This window comes from Chlamydotis macqueenii, chromosome 5 (assembly GCF_036417535.1).
Source record: "Chlamydotis macqueenii isolate bChlMac1 chromosome 5, bChlMac1.mat, whole genome shotgun sequence".
Taxonomy (NCBI): domain Eukaryota; kingdom Metazoa; phylum Chordata; class Aves; order Otidiformes; family Otididae; genus Chlamydotis; species Chlamydotis macqueenii.
In genome coordinates this window covers 48,899,999-48,919,164 of record NC_141560.1, presented here as the reverse complement: position 1 = coordinate 48,919,164, position 19,166 = coordinate 48,899,999, and the positions used below count along the sequence as shown (strand labels likewise).

The 19,166-nt window shown below is 41.3% G+C and overlaps 1 protein-coding gene across 1 annotated transcript in view; it reads left to right on the top strand.

Moving 5' to 3' along the window:
• LDLRAD3 (low density lipoprotein receptor class A domain containing 3) overlaps positions 1-19,166 on the top strand; it is a 119,052-nt gene that overhangs the window by 46,897 nt on the left and 52,989 nt on the right. The window contains exons 3-4 of the mRNA XM_086748136.1: positions 8,533-8,658; positions 11,427-11,561. Coding sequence (XP_086604262.1) covers positions 8,533-8,658; positions 11,427-11,561 — 261 coding nt within the window. The remainder of the gene's footprint in view (positions 1-8,532; positions 8,659-11,426; positions 11,562-19,166) is intronic.

Below are 19,166 nucleotides of genomic sequence, written 5' to 3'. Positions count from 1 at the left end.
TTACACTACATCTAGTGTATTTTAAATGCCTGTGGAGACAGTACAAGTCTGTAAGGAAACCTGTAAGTAGGTAATTTTATTTTATTGGCTACTTATGGCAGGGGAGGTTAATATATGGAAGAAGAATATCTTAACAGCAGGGCCAGAACTAAGAAAGAGAGAAGTATTCTACCAGAGCTTTCACTCTGGAAGGATCATGGCAATGAAAAGCTGCAGTCAGGTAGATGTTGTGTATTTATGTGAATGGAGTAAGCATTGTCAGGTGCTGGGATTCCAGGCTGCCAGGTGTTTACAAGCCTGTATAAAAACAGTCCCATTCTTATATATAATCCAGTAATAGTTTGTGTAAAAGGCTAATGAAATGAAAACCTTTCTTCTTTTTCTAAATAGCTAGAATATATCGCAGAAAGCTAGGAATTCCTCTGTAGAAGTGGTTGTGTGTATTTCAGTAGTTGTACGTATACCCATGGAAGACCTCTGGACTTCTGTTCACAACTTAGGATCGCTGAGTGCTTTTAAGTCTCCTTTTGTTTTCCTTGCTGCTTCCTGTTATCTCCTGATTGACTTGGAAAGATTGTTGCAGGTAGGTGACAAGCCTCAGAATTCTGAAGCAAAGCTGAATATTAAACAGTGCATGAAAGGAGCACCTGCATTAATTGGGAAGATGCTGTAAGCCAGCTGCTGATCTTTTTGTCACTTACTCAGATGGCTCTCAAACTTGGGATATCAAACTGGAATGAACTCATGTTTTCACTCATGATTAAGCAACCTAGTAGTTATAAGCAACTTAGTAGTTATAATAAGACTTATAATGAAATGACCATGGTGAATGTTTCATTTGAAGCTCAATTACAGAAATTTACACATGAGTAAGGGCAAGTGTAATAGCTGCTTACATGTGATAGCTTTTTATGCAAGGAGATCAAGAGGGTTTGTGGTGCTAATTATTTAATCCTCTTGATGGTCTCCTCTAGGTTGGGGGTTATTAAGTAGCCTGATTGGAGAGTTTGGAATCAGACAGATTTAACAGATGGATGGATCAGTGGCACAACTGAAATAAAAAGATGAGGTAGCTAGTAGCCCCGGATAGGGTGAGGAATCGTAGTCCATCAGACACACTGTTGTCTTCTGAGGAGGGTTGCCCCTGCTACTGCAGTCCCGTAAGGGCGGCGTTCTGCCCTGCCAGTATGCATCCTGAGTGACTTAACGACTTTGGAGTTGCACTTAATTTGTATGGTGTAACAGCTGATTTAGAATTTCTCCTTTTGTATGATATTATTTTTCAGGTTGTTTAATGAGTAGTAACTTCTAAAATACTTCTTTTAGTGAGAAGTGGCTTTACTGAATGTCTGAAAAACAAGCCTTTTGTCCGTTCTCTTTTCTGACATCTCATCTGCTTTGTGATGATTTTGAAGGACTGAAACATAGACTTCTAGGACATGGAAGATTACTTTAAGGCCTTTCTGTCTGGCAAGAAATAAAGGCCACTGACCTGTAGTAGTCCAACTCTGAAGTGCTTTCTCTTTTCCCCCTTTTCAAAAGGGAAACGGGGAGCGAAGGGAAGAGGGACCCAAGGGCTTTTTGTAGGTGCAGTGAATGCTCTGCAGTTGGCTGTGTTTTGGATTAAAACTCATTAAATTAAATAGTTGTTTTGTCTTGAATTGGAGAACTTCTGGCATGGTAGACTGTTGAGTGGATTTTGTACTGGGAATAGTACTCAAGTGCTTTTTTTTTTTTTTTTTTTTTTTCTGGAAGCAAGCAGAGGAAGTGAAACTTCTCTGTGTCATTCTGCAAGACAGCCCTGTTGAAGAGCTCTGCAAGCCAAAAAATTATGCATTTGCCTTCTGTGCTGAGGCAGCTGAATGACTACAGGTAGCAGTGGCTTTCCCACTGAGAACTGAACGTAAAATACAGTAGGGTCCAAACAGTAATTAACTAACACAAAATAACTGTTAGTATTAACTGGGTTAGGGTTTGTATTGGTTCTTGGGGTGAAGGAGATCGTGTCCTGCTGCCGTCCTGCTTGTGTTATATAGTGTTGTAAAATCAATCCTTTTCTTCTTTGTAAGTTGAACTTAAAACCTGTTTTTCAAAGAGCAGGGACAAGTTGAAGAGACAGCTATATTTAACTCCTTCACGTAGAGTCTTTACTAAAATGCCGTGCCTCACCATGCATACATCAAGAGAGACTGAATTTACAGTGCTGTCTGATGTGGCTGTGGCATCTCTCAACATAAATTAACAGCAGCAGAGAAGTTTAAGGTGGTTCATTATAAAAGTCAGGGAAGTACCTGTGACTCTGCAATAATGCAGCATCTGCACACAGGAGTTTCTGTCTGGAGAGCTGCTCTTGTCACATGCACGTAATCAAGTTTTGATTAGCTGAATAAGTCGTCATCATCTGTTGTTGGATTGAGACCTGTGGGTGTGAAGTAGCATCAAGTTATTTTGTCTGATTGCTACCTGGAGGGGTTCTAAGGCAACAATTTGAGTTTAGAAATGCTGATGCTGAAATACTGAACAGTTTACTCCTAGCTGCATGTTGTCATAAAAATGTCTGCTGTTGCATCTGCTACATCCCATTTCCCTCCCTCCAGATTGAAAAAAAAAAAAAACAAACCTGAGAAATATTTCAAAATACAAATTTTTGTAGAATTAAAAGAAGGAAATGTGCTTGTCCTGGTGGCCACATCATGTGGGGTGCCTGTTGTGTGCTACCTTTGCATCTGTTGCACGCCATGAGCAGTGCATAGTTCACTGTAACTAGTTGTGCAATGCTGGAGGTCTGGACTGGCTGGCTCCACAGTAACGATTCTGTCAGAAAGTTTCTTCCCTAAAGTTTCATTAGCAAGGCTGTGTACTGGCTTCTGGAAGGGAAACTCAACCTGATATAGATGTATAATGTCTTCTCTTGAAGCATTGTGTCACTATAGTGGGGCACAGCTCTAAAATTTTACTGTGATGTCTAAAGAGTAGTTTAGTATCTACTTACAGTTATATATGACAGATTTTTTTCCCAAGAAGTTGGTCCATGCAATCTTGTCCTGGCTATATTCCTCAAATCTGTAGTCCCCAACTGCACTTTACTTGCTGATAATTATGGAAGGCATTTGATATCTTTGCTGCTCTGTCTATGGAAAGAAAAATCGCCTGCCCATCACAGAAGATCTGTCGTAACCTTCTAGTCGGGTTTTAAGTCCTTGTAGCCAAGCCTGCAAACTGTCATTATCTTCTGTGGAACGTACAACCGGTCCCGATGGGAAGTTACTATTTTTTTAGAGCCTTAAAAGAAGCAGGTGGGAGGATTGGTTTCTGCGTAGCATAAGGAGCGACTTCACACACTCGCACATAAAACTGCCAAAATAGTTTTCTTGAACTTCAGCAAACCAACCTGGGGGAACATTTGGCAAGCTTGTACTGTGGCCAGCAGTTCTCTGCTACCATCTTCACCACTTGCTTCATGTTTGAATTTTAAGAGATGAGAAAAATATTTTAGTGAAGAGCAATTTCTTTCCATGGCTAATCGAGTCAGAGGAGGCTCCTCCAGTGCATGGTGGTTCAGCGACACCTCTTTCTAAATACCATGGCAATTCCCTTTTGTGTAAGGTGAATACAGATTCATGTTAGCCTTTCAGTCCTGGATTGCTTCTACCGTGACTAGGTAACAAATGAAGAGTAGAACTAGAGCGAATCGATCCTTTTCTGCCATAGGATCACAAATTGATTGAATGTCAGTTTATTTGGGATGGGTTTTGTACTTGCTGTATTTCTGCAATTGGATCCAAACCGGATCCAAACCGGATCTGCTATTTGAGTAGCCTTTCTTTAGAAACAGTTGTGTGAGTTGCTGTGAGATTTCTTGCTGGATTTCAAGTGTCTGCCAGTCCTTACCCCTTCCCCTCCAACATGTGGTCTCTTGGTTTCTTGGGTTCTGGAGACCTGTGCTCAGGAGGACTTGCCAGTTCGTTTAAATACAACCAACTTCTCCCTTCCCTTTCCTTTGGCTGGTTATAACACCAAGGCTAAATAAGGTCAGATTATCTATGTCCTTTTTCACTTCTCTTTTGTCATTTCCTGATATCCTGGTAGTTTCTCATTACCCTTAGCCCATCTCAGCCAAGTGTAACAGAAGGATATAGGTTGCTAAGATAATGATGACCTTGAAAGCTTATCGAGGGTGAAGTCACTGAAGGAGCCAAATAGGTAGCTGCTGTTAAATAAATGTAAAGCTTTTCACATACTGATCTGCCTGAAAACTTGAGGCCTGTGCAGTAGAAGACACAACGATGAGCAAAGGAGGAGAACCTTTTTTTGTAACAGTCGTGTCATGGGAGCAGGAATTGCAGAGGAGTGCTGTGAATAGTGCAGCGCATGACTCCAATCTGGTACAGGCAGTTGTGATCCTGGTATATATGTCTATTACTTGTGAGGGTGCCGAAGACCTGAAGAAAATGGATAGCCCCTTTGTGTTACCGGTATCTCCAGAAAACGTTGCAGAATGGGAAGGTGCATTTCTGCTCATGAAGACGTGATTGTGCTTTCCTTAGGAATTCTAAGCAATGACCGAACAACGCTTGTTTGAAAACATAAAAAAAAAACCGTGCCAGAGGACAAGAAGGATGTCAAACTGGAAATAAAGCAGAAATTCCCCAGTGCAGTTCTCCAGAGTCAGGAGACGGGGCTTGAACTAAGCCGTTACTGGTTTCTCATGTTTCCTGCATTCATGCACAGCGTATGAGAAATGCATTTTGTGTCTGGAATTGGAACCTGGAAAACTGAGCTCTGTTTGGGAGTGAGACTTCTGTCTGGTAAACGGCTAGCTGTGTAACTAATGAATCACTATGACATTTGAAATGCTGTTTTATCTTTTCAGGATATTTAATGTGAATATAAGTTTGAATTGGGATTGGCTTGTGTATATGTCATGCTTGTTACAAATATGGAAAATTGCGTTTGGGGTTTGTTTGTTGTTTTTTCCTTCCCTTGAGTTAAAAAAAAAAAAAATCTATGGACTATATGAAAGGGAAACATAGAGATAATTTAAAGGTGTTTAGTTTCTTGTTTGTTTAGAGTCTGTGGTTACTAGTATGTGCTCTTTCGATAAACAGTTATTCTAAACCAGAATTTTCTTGTTCTCTTGCTGCTGTTTCAAAAGGAGGATGAGATAGGAAAAGGTTGGGGGAGAAAATGTTGAACTAAACGTTACATAGCTGTTTAAGTAATACTTCCATTGCATCATTGTTCTGAATGGTTTCTCCCTCTTTTTGATGGAGTATCAGGATGCTTTGGACAGAAGAAAGAGTGCAGTTTCCAGAAACTCAACTTTGTTCCTGACCATTCCAGTATCTTTTTTCCTCTGGATGTGGTCAAACATTAAATATCGCTTATGGCTTTACTACGGTAGCTCACGGTAACGCACCAGATGTGCTTTGGGCATTCTTGCCTCATGGGCCGGGACAGCTAAGGTTGCTGTGACGTGTGTCTGTCGTACCTGAAACAGAGCTCCTGCAGCATTCGCCACTGCTTATAGCTCTGGTCAGGAAAGTACAGGCACAGGACTGCTGCTCTTCAGAGGGCCAGAGGCTCAGGTTTTGATGATTCGCAGTCTGAAGTCTGTCTGGAAGAGTAAGGCTGCAAGTGTTAAGAGGTGGTTCATATTAGAAATTTTAGGAGTAAATAATTTTGAAGTCTTAATTTGGCAGGATTTTCAGAGATGGCAAAGGGCATCTCTGAACGTGATTTGCTAGAAAGGTGATAGCCTCTGAATTCAGACCCCAAATGACTGAAGTACATCTGCTTGAAGAAATGTGATCTAGTAAATGTTAATGGGGCAAAACCACAGTTGCTTTCCCACTTTTCTTGTTTCTTCTCCTTCTCTTCTTCTTGAACTGTTCTGGCTCAAGATACATCTCTCAAAAAGGAAACTGTCCAGAGGCAGTAGTTTGGTCTGGGGAATATAAATGCACTGCTTGGTTTTGAAAATATGTTCACTTTTAGAAAAACAACCAAAAAAACAACCCCATGTGAAGCACTGGGCACCTCTTCACATACATGTGTTATTAGCACACGCTCCCAGCAGAGCTTGGCTGGCTGGTTAGGGTGCTGAATACTGGTCAAATGCTCTGCAGACTGCTTGCTTCAGTGATGGTCTGGGAATCTGTTGCTGAGCTGTTTGTTTTGCTTTTTTTTTTTTTTTTTTTTTTTTTTTTTTTTTTTTTTTTTTTAAGACTTGGTGTGTAGTACTGCCTCAAACCTTGTGGTTAGTGAATTATTTAGCTGAGATCAGTCTGCATCAAAACTCTAACATGGAAGTTGCTCTTTGAGGTTGTGTGAAGAATTGCAGGGGCTCGGATGTCTTGGCTGAGGGTTTTTGCGTTGCTGGTGCTGTTAAGCACAGCAGCTACTTCAGGGTAATTTCTCACCTGTTTTCCTACAAAGTAATGGTTCACTTCCCACCCCCCCACCCCAAGTAGACCTTGGATACTCTTCAGAAAAAGTGGTAGTTGAATATGTGAAGCTCAGTGGTCCATCCTATTTTACACTTCATAATTCTAACTGAAAACTACTGGTATGATAAAGCACGTAAGAGAGGAACTGCAGGAATTTGTTTTTGAAGGGCACTAAATCAAGTGAGAGTTACTGTAGGTGTGGTTTAAACCAGTTTATATGCACTCTGCTGAGTGATGGAAGAAGGCTTTGCTACAGCTGCACTTAGTTTTTAACCCTGGAAGAGATAATTCCTTCCAAATTAGTGCTGAAGCTATTTGTTCCTGTTGGATACACTTTTTTTTTTGTCTGTACTCTGGCTGTGCCTGGCCTTGTCCTGGCCTTAGAAAACGGCACAGATTGGCATATTGATGTGCCATATGGCTACATAAAAAGACTGCTTGTTAGTGTGATCTCCAGTTCTGTCGGATCTCAAAACTTGGGATTTGTAAATGCATCTTGTAGATTTGGTGTAGGAGTAGGAAACATTTACTCAAAAGGCCCACAAGTTATGGAGCTGGCTTATTTTCTGGTGTTCTCCCATCAGTGGTCTGTGCGTGTTATTGTCGCGTGTTCGCGTGGCACCATACGCACCTTCCTGCAATGACTGGCATTACTTTAGTGTGGACTTTCTGAAGAGTTCAGCATCCTGTGTTGTGGTCCATCGTGTCGTGCTAATTTGAAAAAGCAAAATGGAGAAAAAAATCTAACCACATGTCTTGTTGAACTGTTTTTTACTTTAGGAGTTGCTTTGTTCTAGGCTGGTACTGCCACAAGACTTAACTGGTGCTTGCATTGAGCATGGTGGTGGAAGCATCTGCATCGCTGTAGTTGATGGCAGTGTTCTCTTCTTGCCATGAGGAGCTGCTGTTCAGTGAAGTAAAAAATGTGAAGTACTTGTAAAGAGATTGTAATGAGACTTTATAATATTTTGTTAAACACATTTTGGTGCTGCTGTTAGTATTTAGTGTTGTATGAATAGCTGTGCTGGTACTATGAAATTGATGTAGTTTTGGTCCTGAAGAACTGGAGAGAAGTACAGCAAGAGATGCAATTCACATAACTCATGTTCCTTTTGCACCCGGTTTTATATAAATAGTGCTGAATAAAGGCAGTGTTAATTATAGCATTTCCTTTTTTGAGTTTGATTTCTGCAGCCTGAAAAATACTTTAATGAAGATCGCTTGTGTTTCTTATTCTCACAAAGACACTAACTTGCTTGATATCTCTGTATTCCCCCTTTCCTTCTCCAGATGTTTCCTTACTCTTTGCACACCTGTCTTTGCCCAAGTTTGCCTCCAGATCCCAAATTCTCTGAACTTGCTGCATGTTAATTATCCGTCTCTACCTTGGACTCTTCACTGTTTGGCTTCTCTGAGCAAGCACAAAAAGCGTGGTGGTGTAAAAAAATCTAGACTTTTGCTGCCGTTTAGTGTGTGTGGACTCAGCATGACGTGTAGCTACATGTTGGTTTGGGGGCTACGAGTAGTCCAGCTGGACCTTTACCTCTGAGGGTGGTTGTCTGCTGCCTGAGGACTGGCTTAGATACCTGTCTCCTGGACTTGTGCCTGGGGCAGTGACATTTACAACAGACTTACATGCAAACAGGAGATAGTTGCTCCTGTTTTCTGTGAAGTATGACCCTCTATTTTAGTATTTTTCCTGCAATGCTTTTAAGTTGGTCGAATTCACGTGAGTCTTTCAGGGATGATTAGAAGTCCCTGCTTGCCAGATTTACAAACTTGTACTCCAAAGTGAGCAATTTAAATTTGTTTTGGGAGGCCATTTGACTTGTTTTAAGTTTGAATACTTCAATCATTCTGAAAATCATACAAATTGGAAAAAAAAATTCAGCCCAAGCAAATGAAATCTCATAAAAAACTTAAAGCAGTTGAAAGCAGGCCATAGGGAGCTTGGAAGGCACCTAACACTGGTGCCACCAGCACTGCCGAGATTACCCTAACCTGTACTGCTAGAAAAGTAACTCTAACCTTTGTAAATTGTTTCCCCTCATCCTTACCCTCTTCTGTCTGTATCTTCTCCCAGCGAAAGCCAAGTCCAAGTGCGGTGCCACGTTCTTCCCCTGCGCCAGCGGGATCCACTGCATCATTGGACGCTTCCGGTGCAACGGCTTCGAGGACTGTCCTGACGGCAGCGATGAGGAAAACTGCAGTAAGTAAGAGCTTGCTTGTGGGTGAGGGCACTTTTTTCTTTCAACTAATTAATACTACTTAAAATGGAAGCATGTAGTTAGTTTCTGAGACTGTTAGTTTCTGAGTCAAATATCCTCCCTGTCATTTATGATCCAGATGATTCTTATGCGTTTCACTTTGTAAATAAGTCGTCTTTTTTTTTTTTTTTTAAGGTCTAGCTCGGTCTTGTTTTGTATATAATGCCTGCATGATACTTCAAGCCCCTTTGTAACTCTGAAATGAGATTTAAGCTGCATGTTTGCTTTGAACAGGTTCTCTGTCCTTAAATGTAACTCAAATTGGCCAAATATTAAGTGTGACTTAAAATTGTTTAATTTTTATTTGCCTGTTTCTTATCACTGAAGAATATGACTTATTTGTTCATCAGCACATTTAGGTTTCTCTGTGTATACATGTTCTCAAACAACAAAAAAGCAAATAAAGGGTTATTTAGTGAAACATGTTCTCAAAAGGAGAAGGAGGTTCTGGAAGTCAGACATGCCTGCCAGTGCGCTAGCTTGAGCTGCTGTTCAGCAGCTCGCAGGGAAGTCGCAGCAGAGAGGTCGTCTGAAATATTGCTTGACTTGGGCTAAACCCCCTGCGTGTGGCTGCGCGGATCCGTTTGTATCTGCAAGTCTAGCAGGGATATCTCATAGCAGTAAGGAAGGTTATGTTTGATCCAGCAGCTCTGTTGCTATTATCAGGAGCCGGTAGGAAGCTTGCAGCAAATACTTGCTCATTCTCTTGTTGGAGCACACTGAGTTTTTCCTTTTAATGACATTTAAAGGTCAGGAGGAGGACAACAGACACCAGCGTTCAAAGATAACAAAAGGGGCGATCTTTACAGTCATCTATCACTGTGTGCTTCTTGGAGGACCTGCCTTTCTTGTTTGTGTGCTTCCTCCCACAGCATGAGCTTCTCTTAAGATGTCATCTGTTGTTGTCATCTTAGAGAGTCTGCATTGGTCCCCCGGAGGACTGTGGCAGGGAGATAGCACTTCTGTGGAGCAAGTGAAGCTAGAGGAAGAAGATTGAAGGCTAAGGAAATTACTTTGGGTTATGCTTAAACAAGTGGCCTAGAAAGAAGTTTTGACAAAAGTGCTTTGAATATCTTTGAGGTGGTGGACTGATGAGTGGCAGGTCTCAACTGAAAATGCACCAGCTCATGGAGCTGGTCATGAATGACATGACTTCCCATGAGCTTGTAGTGTGTACCTCCAACAGGACCTTTCAGCTGCTTTCATCAGTAACATGTTGCTGATCTCCCTGTTTCTCTACACCATTTAAGCACATACTTAGTATTTTCTAGCATATCAAAGTGTTTAGTCACTGCTTTGCTTATGTAGAGAAACAACACTGTAGGCCCTAAAGCAATCTGGAAAATCAGATTGCAGCAGTTTCAGACCAAAGGAGATTTAGTGTGTTCACGGTAAATGTGCATTTGGGGAGCTGGAGGAATTTGGAGTGTTTGTTATATACACTGCAGGTTATATGTACTGCAGACTTTAAAATCATGGGGTTTTTTTTAAAGACTTTTTAAAGGTGGCTCTTACTTTAAAGAATAAAAAAATAGGAAGCCAGTTCGCATTTGGGAAGTGTAATCCTCTTTGTTATTGTGGCAGAGAAGCACTTTGAAGTAGGCAAGGCATCTAAACAGCTTTTTTAAGGTTTTCAGTTGGAAAGTTGCATTCTGTTTCAGTCACCTCATTACCAAAAACTGGCAGGAGTTCAGAGAAGAGTGCCAAAAATGATTAAGGGACAGAGAGATTGATTTATGAGGAGATATTAAAAACTGCGAAATTATGCATGTCTCAGCTAAGCAATGACTGTATTGGAAGATAAGGCTGTATATGCTGCATATGAAGGGAGCAAACACTGTTCAGGGGGGATTGTGTAGTTACGTATGCTGGGCTATAGCTAAGAGTAGAGGGATGAAATTAGGAAAGAGATAACGAAGACGAAATATCAAGGAAACATCCTTGACAGTGAGATGTATTAAAGCTGTGATGTAATCTGCTAGGAGAAGTGGTGAAAACCACACTGCTCGAAGCTTTAAATGAAACTAAATTTGAAGTGTCTTATAGCACATTGCTGCTGAGTTTGGCACGGGTGAGAAAACTGCTCTACCTAAATGAGTCTGCTTAAATACTGTTCTGTTTTTGCTCTGTGTGCAACACTGGGCCTTATGTGAAAGGATTTTCTGGGTGCTACTGTGATGTGCCTATGACCCTTAAAAAGGAGTTGAAATTCAAACACTGAGAAGTTGAGAAATGTCAACATTGCCATTGTATCCGTCCAAAACAGTGAAGAGAATGGGGAAGGTGGCAAAAGACAGAATCAGAGGTAAATAAACCACTGCCTGGCAGTTCTCAGCCAAGTTTTTTGGCTTATAGTATGAAACTTGAGCTAAGCTGAGTTTGTTGTAAAGGGAAGCAACAGGCAGTGTTTATGGTAGGCAGTGCTATCCTCCGTATGTCTTCAGTGTGAGCAAATGCTGAGCACCAAACAGTGATGGTTATAGGGGCTCTCATGAAAGTGAACAGAAGGCTTATCACAACTGTGGGTGGACTAAATCTCTGCTAATTGTAGTCACTCTTGCATGAATTAAAAATTTCAGCACTCTCTGTTTAGAGAGACAAGGTTGGTTTGATTGCCAAGTTACTCCCAAGAGTTCAGCGAATTGACCAACTGTTGAGTTGTGACCCGTTGTTGATTGCTTAACTGCTATTTCACTTTCTCTTTTCGCAGCAGCAAATCCCTTGCTTTGCTCGACTGCTCGATTCCACTGTAAAAATGGTCTTTGCATTGATAAAAGCTTTGTGTGCGACAGTCAAAATAACTGTCAAGACAACAGTGATGAAGAAAGCTGCGAAAGCCCTCAAGGTAGGCACAGAGTTTTTATTCTGTTTTGCAATATTATACCAACTCCAATTAACGTGGAATAGGCTCAGTAGGAGACATGAATCTGTTGGCTTGGTCTGTGTTGGCTAGAGCTGTGGTCTCCTAATTCTGCAAATAATGAGAGTTAAACTTGTATGGAGTGTGTGTGCGTGCATGCATACATTTAATTCTCAGTGCTCAGAAGAGTGATATATTTTTCAGATTAGTAAAAACATACTTTTGCAGGAAGTGCTTAAAAGCTGTGATCCAGTGCTCACTGAAGTTGCTGGAAATCCATTTAGTGACTTCTATGAGAGATGGATTGGACCCAGAGGGATAAAATAATAAAACTTCAGTTTCAGGTAGTTCAGTGGTCTGTCTATTTACCACACGAGTAAATCTGTGTAGGCTTAAATCTTTAGATCCTTATTGCTCAGTTACCTTCTGAAAGACATGTTTCACTGCAGGACAAGTCTACAGTGAAAAAATTTATGCCTACCCTTCCTTGTTTCTGTATTTAGAGAAAAGGATGAGGACAGGGAAGAAAACTTTTGTATTTGAAAATTGTTGTGTATTGAGTCTTGTGAGAATGTCAAAATACAAGCTCTGGCATTTTTTCCCTTTGAGCTTATGCTATAAGTCTGCATCTGGTGCTCCTCAGTTTTGTTTTCTGTAAATTAATACCATACTATTTCATAAAACATGAAGTATAGTTGAATGACTTGAGGTTAGCAAATTATGTGTATTGGACATCAGCTGCTAAACATTTTCATATCTGAGTTACTACTGAGAGATGAGAGTAGGCAAAAAATGAGAGATGGTGGATGTTTGCAGGGGCGATGCGATGTGCTTGGGCCTAGGGAAGGCAGGACACGTGCAGAGAGATAAAGCAGGGTATGGAAGGAAGAAGAAATTAGGGAAATTGAAGGAGAATTACTTTAACATCTAGCTGCACTGATGATTTAGTCCTTTGTGGAAAAGAGAATAATTCTGAGCTTAACATGGTGATAAATATTCTTGACAGCTCACAGGGGAAGAGGGAAAACATGCGACAGCAATGCCAACAAAACAGTTTATAGCGATGGTACGTGGCAATCTCTTCTGTGCCATTCCCCTGCCAGACCTGTGAGCTCTTTCCTTGGCTCCATCATCCCAGAGATCAACGCTAGTAACTTGCCTGCTTGCTGGGCTACATCGCAGCCTGGGAACATAGGTCTGCTCAAATCAGAGCCTTGGAGAGAGGGGCTCCAGCCTGCCCCTACCCTCTGTTTAGGCAGGGAGGGAAGGACTGGTGAGGGACTAGCGTATGTGTATTGCTGCTGCAGCAGTGCTGCTACCCCTGTGCCGAGGGCTGAATTGTTTTTCACTACAGGCCTAAGACAGCCTAATAAGATTAATGTGGGTGGTAAGATTTCTTGTTGTTTCCTTTTTTTTTTTTGTCTTCTGAAGCTTAAAGCAGCAGTGTTCTTTTCCAAGGTTGGGATGGCTGCTTCCTCTGCAGATTAATTGGCTGGATTGCCTCCAGGTTGTTTGTTGTCATGACAATCTGCTTTTGGAAGTGACTGTCAGGCTCAGAAGAAAAGAGCTGTATTTCATGAAGCCATTACTTTTGTCTTTATCTCTGGTTCTTCTGGAAAAGTCAGATTAGTAAGAGGGTGAAACAAAGTAATTCTGTCTGATTCTATACGTGAAAGAACCCCAAACAAGGAAGAAGGAACTCTCTTATTAGGACCAGGGCAGTGATGGTTTGTGGGCTTTTTTTATTTTAAAAAAAAAAAAAAAAAGTACAAGTACAGGATTGGGAATGAGGAGTTACCAAAGTGAAATGCTGGTTGTGGGGACCGTGTGTGATTGCCCTTTGGCAGGTCAGAGCCTCCCTGAATTGCCATTCCGCTGTCTGCAAGTGGATGATGCTCATGTACCTACCTTTCAAAGGGAGGCTTAAACAGTATAATGTGCTCAGCTTCCCATTTGAATGTAAATGATGATTCCCTCTGGAGTTTGCAGCTATGGGTATGTCTGTCCTGGCTTCCAAACACACCAACTACTTTGTGTTAATTGCAAATTAGAGGCTACTGTGGACAGTCTTTCATTTCTCACAGTTCTTTCTACAGCAGATCTAATTACTGTAATTACAATGAGTTTTGTGTTAACACAGTACCCAAGAATCCTGGTCATTAACTACAACTCGAGTGCTCCGGGTACTTAAGGACAGAGCAAAGGAAATCTGTAGGGTATTATGAAATCGAGAGAGAGGGATTTCTTCCCTCTAGGTATGTTATCATGTCAAATGTAATAGCTTTAGTTTAGTGTAATTGAGTGTAGTCTGACATACGAGAATTGCCCTTGTGTGCTATTTTTCTGTCTAAAAATGTGTTGATTTAGAAATTACTAAGCATCTGAACCACTATGTGATCTGTCATTATTGCCATTTAACAGATGGGGAAGAGGGGGCATAGATCAGCTAAACAAAATGCTCCTGGAGTGGCATCCTGGCTGTAGGAGTAGAGCTTCATCCCTGCTGTCTGCTTTAGGGCGATGTCGTGAGGCTTAATCAATGTTTGCAAACTGTTTTGAGAAGCTATGATAACATGTGGAACAGAAGTGTGAATTATTAATTGGTACTTTGCTCTCCTTCTGCTCTTGGGTATACTGACAAGCTTTTTAAATTAACACCTCTTCCTACTCCTCCGTGAACTTCAAAGTCCTCCTTTATCCTGCTGTCATTGCTGGAAAACTCCAGTAGCACATCGGCTTGGTTTGTGTCAGATACTCCTCCATGCATAAAGATCATTTCAATAAGGAAGGGTCACTGTGCAGGCTAGGAAAACAGGAATGTGACCCCATACTGAAAAATGGATTGACCCGGTTTTGACATGAAAGACTTCAAATTGCGCCCTCCTTGATGAATAATAGCTTTGCTGGCGTGCTGCAATTTCAGATGAACCGAAAGCCGTGGGTTTATAAATATTAGTTTTAGTCATAAGTAGAGGCGAATTCAAAAGGGGAGGGAGACAGAGGCCCCAGGATTTAGCTGTGAAAATGAGAGGAAGGCCAAATTTTTGAGAACGAGTTCCTGCCCTGCTTCCTCCTTACCACTTGTAACTGAGTGTTGCACATCTTATAAAGGTTTGTATGTGGTGGGGAAAGCGTCAGTTCAAAAACTTACACCCTGACAATTTAGCAGCAAGGCAAATAATTCTTTTCTAATTCCCGACAGCAATTATTTTTAGCTCTTGTAGACACCGTGGTAAACTTCAGAGCTGCTCCTTTAATCCCACCCCAACTATGCTTCAGTCATTGCCGGTTTCCAGCATTGAAGCAGTACGGCCAGGCATTTCCCTTAATCTGGAACGTGATGTATTCATCAAAGTATGTGCCTGAGTTTGGGGACTGGATGGAGGATATAATTGCTTGAATTATCCACGTGAGTCGCACATACGAATTGTTCTTTCTAGGGCAGTGTTCCAGTTTTAACAACACTTGCAGCAACTGGAATTTCTGCTCCTGTTCTATACTTAATGGATCTTAATCCAGGAAAGTTCCTTTCCTCCATACACTTTTTTCCTCTTGTAACTTTAAGATCTTTCTCTGCGCTCAAATTAGCTGACAGTGCTGATCGTTCAGGGCAGCTATGCTGGATGTACCCCTGGGGCCACCTGTTGCTGTGGGGATTTCCTGCTCTGCGACAGGCATCCACTCAACTGGAAGGGAATTCCTCCTTCTTAATATTTTCAAACAACCATGTAAATTTGTTCAGCTCTGGGGCTGTATTTAATTTATTCTCTTAATTGTTTTCTGTCTAAATGTGTCTTCACAGTGCTTCTTCCTTTAGTTTCACTTCGATTTTGTACTTCTAGTCTAGAAAGCTTTAACAACAACAAAAGCATACTGGATATTTTAATTCAAACTCCTTTTCCTTTCATGGCTTCTCTTTTCTTTCTTTCTAAGTTTGCTAAATACCTTTATTAGCTTTAACCCCGTTGCCTAGGAAAGGGGGTTTTATTGCTGTGAGTCTGTATTCACTCTGACTGGTGCTGTAGAGAGAGGCTCTTGGCTTCAGTAACGTTCCTACAATTCCAGCTCTGCAGTTGTTAGTAAACAGTACCGTTGTGGTCAAGCTATAAAGCAAATGTTTTGCAAATGTCCTGAAGTTGATTCCTGCCCTATGTTTCTACAGTGTATTTGGTAATGTCGACTGTTGTACATGTGGATACCTCCTTTTTTTATTTTTGCATATTTTTTCATTGAATTTGCGGTAGGATTTTGACACACCTCAATATTCTAAAACAGATGTAGAGGCATACACAGTTGTCAGTAGTCTCTTTTTTTTCCTCTATAGCATGTATAAGTTGCTTTTATAAAAATTGGCAGCATATTAAAAAATGAAAAATCTGACCCTGTGTCAAACAAGTGGAAAACAGTTCAAAAGACTGACTTATTAAAATTGATTTTTAAGTGATAATATTAACTCTCTGGAGCCCCCAACATAAGGACATGGACCAGATGGAGAAGGTCCAGAGGAGGGCCACGAAGATGATCAGAGGGCTGGAGCACCTCTCCTATGAGGACAGGCTGAGAGAGTTGGGGCTGTTCAGCCTGGAGAAGAGGAGGCTCCAGGGAGACCTGATAGCGGTCTTCCAGTACCTCAGGGGGGCCTACAAGAAAGATGGGGAGAGGCTGTTCAGTAGGGCCTGTTGTGACAAGATGAGGGGTAATGGTTTTAAAATAGAAGGAGGTAGATTTAGATTAGATATTAGGAAAAAATTTTTTACAATGAGGGATGGTGGAACACTGGCACAGGTTGCCCAGAGAGGTGGTGGATGCCCCATTCCTGGAAACGTTCAAGACGAGGTTGGATGAGGCTCTGAGCAGCCTGATCTGGTTGGAGATGTTCCTGCTCCTTGCAGGGGGGGTTGGACTAGGCGACCTTTGAAGGTCCCTTCCAACCCTAACAATTCTATGATTCTATGATAATTTCTGTGGATTTAGGTATAGGTGAGATGAAATTGGAAGGGGACTGGCTGCAATGGTAAACACTGTGTGCTGGTGTTTGCACGATTGAGATGCAATACAAAGTGGGTTTTAGAATTCACAGCCAAATGTAAGAGACATACTCTAAATTTCAATGAAATACCACAAAACCTAATTTATGAAACACAAGTAGTCCCCTGAACATCCCTCTCTGTTTGGAGCTTACAACCAGCCCTTTGCACAAGGCAAATCGAAATTCTGAAACTCCCAAGTACTATGGTATCACTTAGACATCCCAAAGCTTTGTATTCTGATCCTGGCTGCATACGTTTCCTTTTATTGAGTCTTTCTTTGACTCATTATTGACTCGGTCTGTAAATGGAAGCTCAGCTTGCAATTATTGTGCATCAGCTTAGCTCAGATTAAGCCTACAGTGGGAATTTAATAATCAGAGGCAGACTAAATAAAAGCAGAAACTTAAGGAAGGATACAAATAAAATGTAACTGAATGTTTTATTAAATGAAGGCTTTGCCAGAGCATATTTAGCTCTCTAATATCCATGTTTTATAACACTTGCTAGATGGAAATGTTTTTGTCACATGTGAATTCCTTCTTTCCTCTGTTCCTTCATTCCCTTGTTAAGTCCAGGCTTCCTCTTATTTCCTTTTTTCTTTCCTCATAAAATGATTTATTTGAGAAGGTTCTTGCCAAAAAGAAAATCGGTCCATCTGCATGGAGACTAAAAAGTAAGTTGAGCTACAGCAGGAAGATGTTCATATTAATTGGTACTGATACTTCAGATGAGCAGTAAGTTCATCTGGCATTTATTTCAACAGTGTGGTAACTTCTGAGTGGGACTGGGAGAGGAATTCTTACTTTGCCGTGCATGGAGGCTTTGCAACTGAAGTCATGCAAAATAGATGTGGAGATCTCAGGAAGAGGACCAGGCAGCTGATACAAGTCTATTTGAGTCGCTGTGTCTTGCTGCTCCCTCAGCTTGTGAAGATGCCAGGGTTTTGTTGCAGAACAGACATACGTACCTGAGGAAGAGTCATCTTGTGGATCAGCATGCTGCTCCTGCAGGCACTTTGGCCTAGCATTTTGGCAGAGTAATAATAGACGTACTGCCAAAATGTTGGGCTACCACTGTTTGGAGAGCAGCTATTCTATTAAAAGCAACTATAATGTGGCAATAGACAAGCAATGACTTCAGGTCTTCAAATGGACAACAAACTTACTTACAAGGGTGTTTGTAGATCTGGGAGGTGTCTAGCCTCTTCACTTGATCTCCTGGTCAGCCCATCTTTGATGGCTTGAAGCTCAAAGCAGTTACCAGCAGACGATGACTTGGCTGATGTAAAAATCCGTTTTATGACCTAGGCAAAAGTTGTATCAGTTGCGGCTTGCCACATTTGTCAACAGCTCTAGCAGGGAAAAAAAGGAAGGAAAAAAGGAAAAGAGGACCTGTCAACACTCACCTTGCCGTGAAAGCAGTTCCTTGAAGATAGTAAGGTCAGGGAACTGACTTTGTGTCTCCAGCTCATATTAAGCCTGTCCTGTAGACAGATGTACTTCAGGATGCTGATGGTAGCCTTCCCTCTTACTCTGATGACAGAAGTGCTGTTATTACGGGAGTGCCTTATTAGACTCCTGCTGTAATCCCATGGGGTTTTTTGTTTGTTTGTTTGTTTTGTTGTTGTTTTTGTTTTAATTGCTGGGGCTGAAGTTGTGGTTCTCAAGCTGGTTACAAAAACAGTAGAGGCAGGTAATAACCATACACCAGCTACTTTCCTTTCAGCAAGTGGCTGATGAGGGGAGCTGGGAGCTGACTTTTTTTTTCTCACCTGTGCAGAAATGACATATGAGCTCTTAATGACTGTGCCCAGATATTTTTACCGTCACTTTGTGGCATTTATGGCTAATTAACAGTTCCAGAAAAAGGTGATGACATGAATATCCAGTTTCTTTGCCTGTGCTTCAAAACTTCAGAAACAGGTGATAAAATATTATGCTAGGGGAAGACAAGTTTAAAATAAAGGACCTTCATTTTCCTCATTGTTCTTGAGGCTAATTAAATTCTCTCTTGAGCCCTCATTAGTAAAAATCAATTCCTTTAAAATACATTTTCCACAAGTTTTTAACAGTATGTAGGTATTTGAAATATACTGTGTGTATTGGCATGTCATGCCGTCTCCTGGCTGTTGAATTGCATTACTGTTTCATAGATGTCAATGTCATTTAATTGTACAGAAGGCTCCTGTGGCTGGGCCGTAGGTGCCAGCCCCTACTCTTTTTGCTATCAATGGAGAGAATCCAAATAAAAGTCACAGATGTTAGTCTTTGACTTGCTGTGAAACAAAATCAGTTCCAGGTAAGATGACCAAATGCTTTTCCTGCAGTTATTGTGGAAAAAGATTATAGTGTTCGTATTTAAAATGAAACTTTAATTTTTGTTAGTACAATTTCAGTACTGGGACAATCTGTTTTGTGTTGGAAAACGGTAGTTGTCATAGCAAATGAGTGTTGTGGGGGAGTGTCGTAGTTCAGCCCCAACGGGGACCAGACTACGCAGTCTCTCTCTCACTCCCCCCCCACTCTCCGAGAGAATAGGAGGAGATTTGACAAACAAAAGA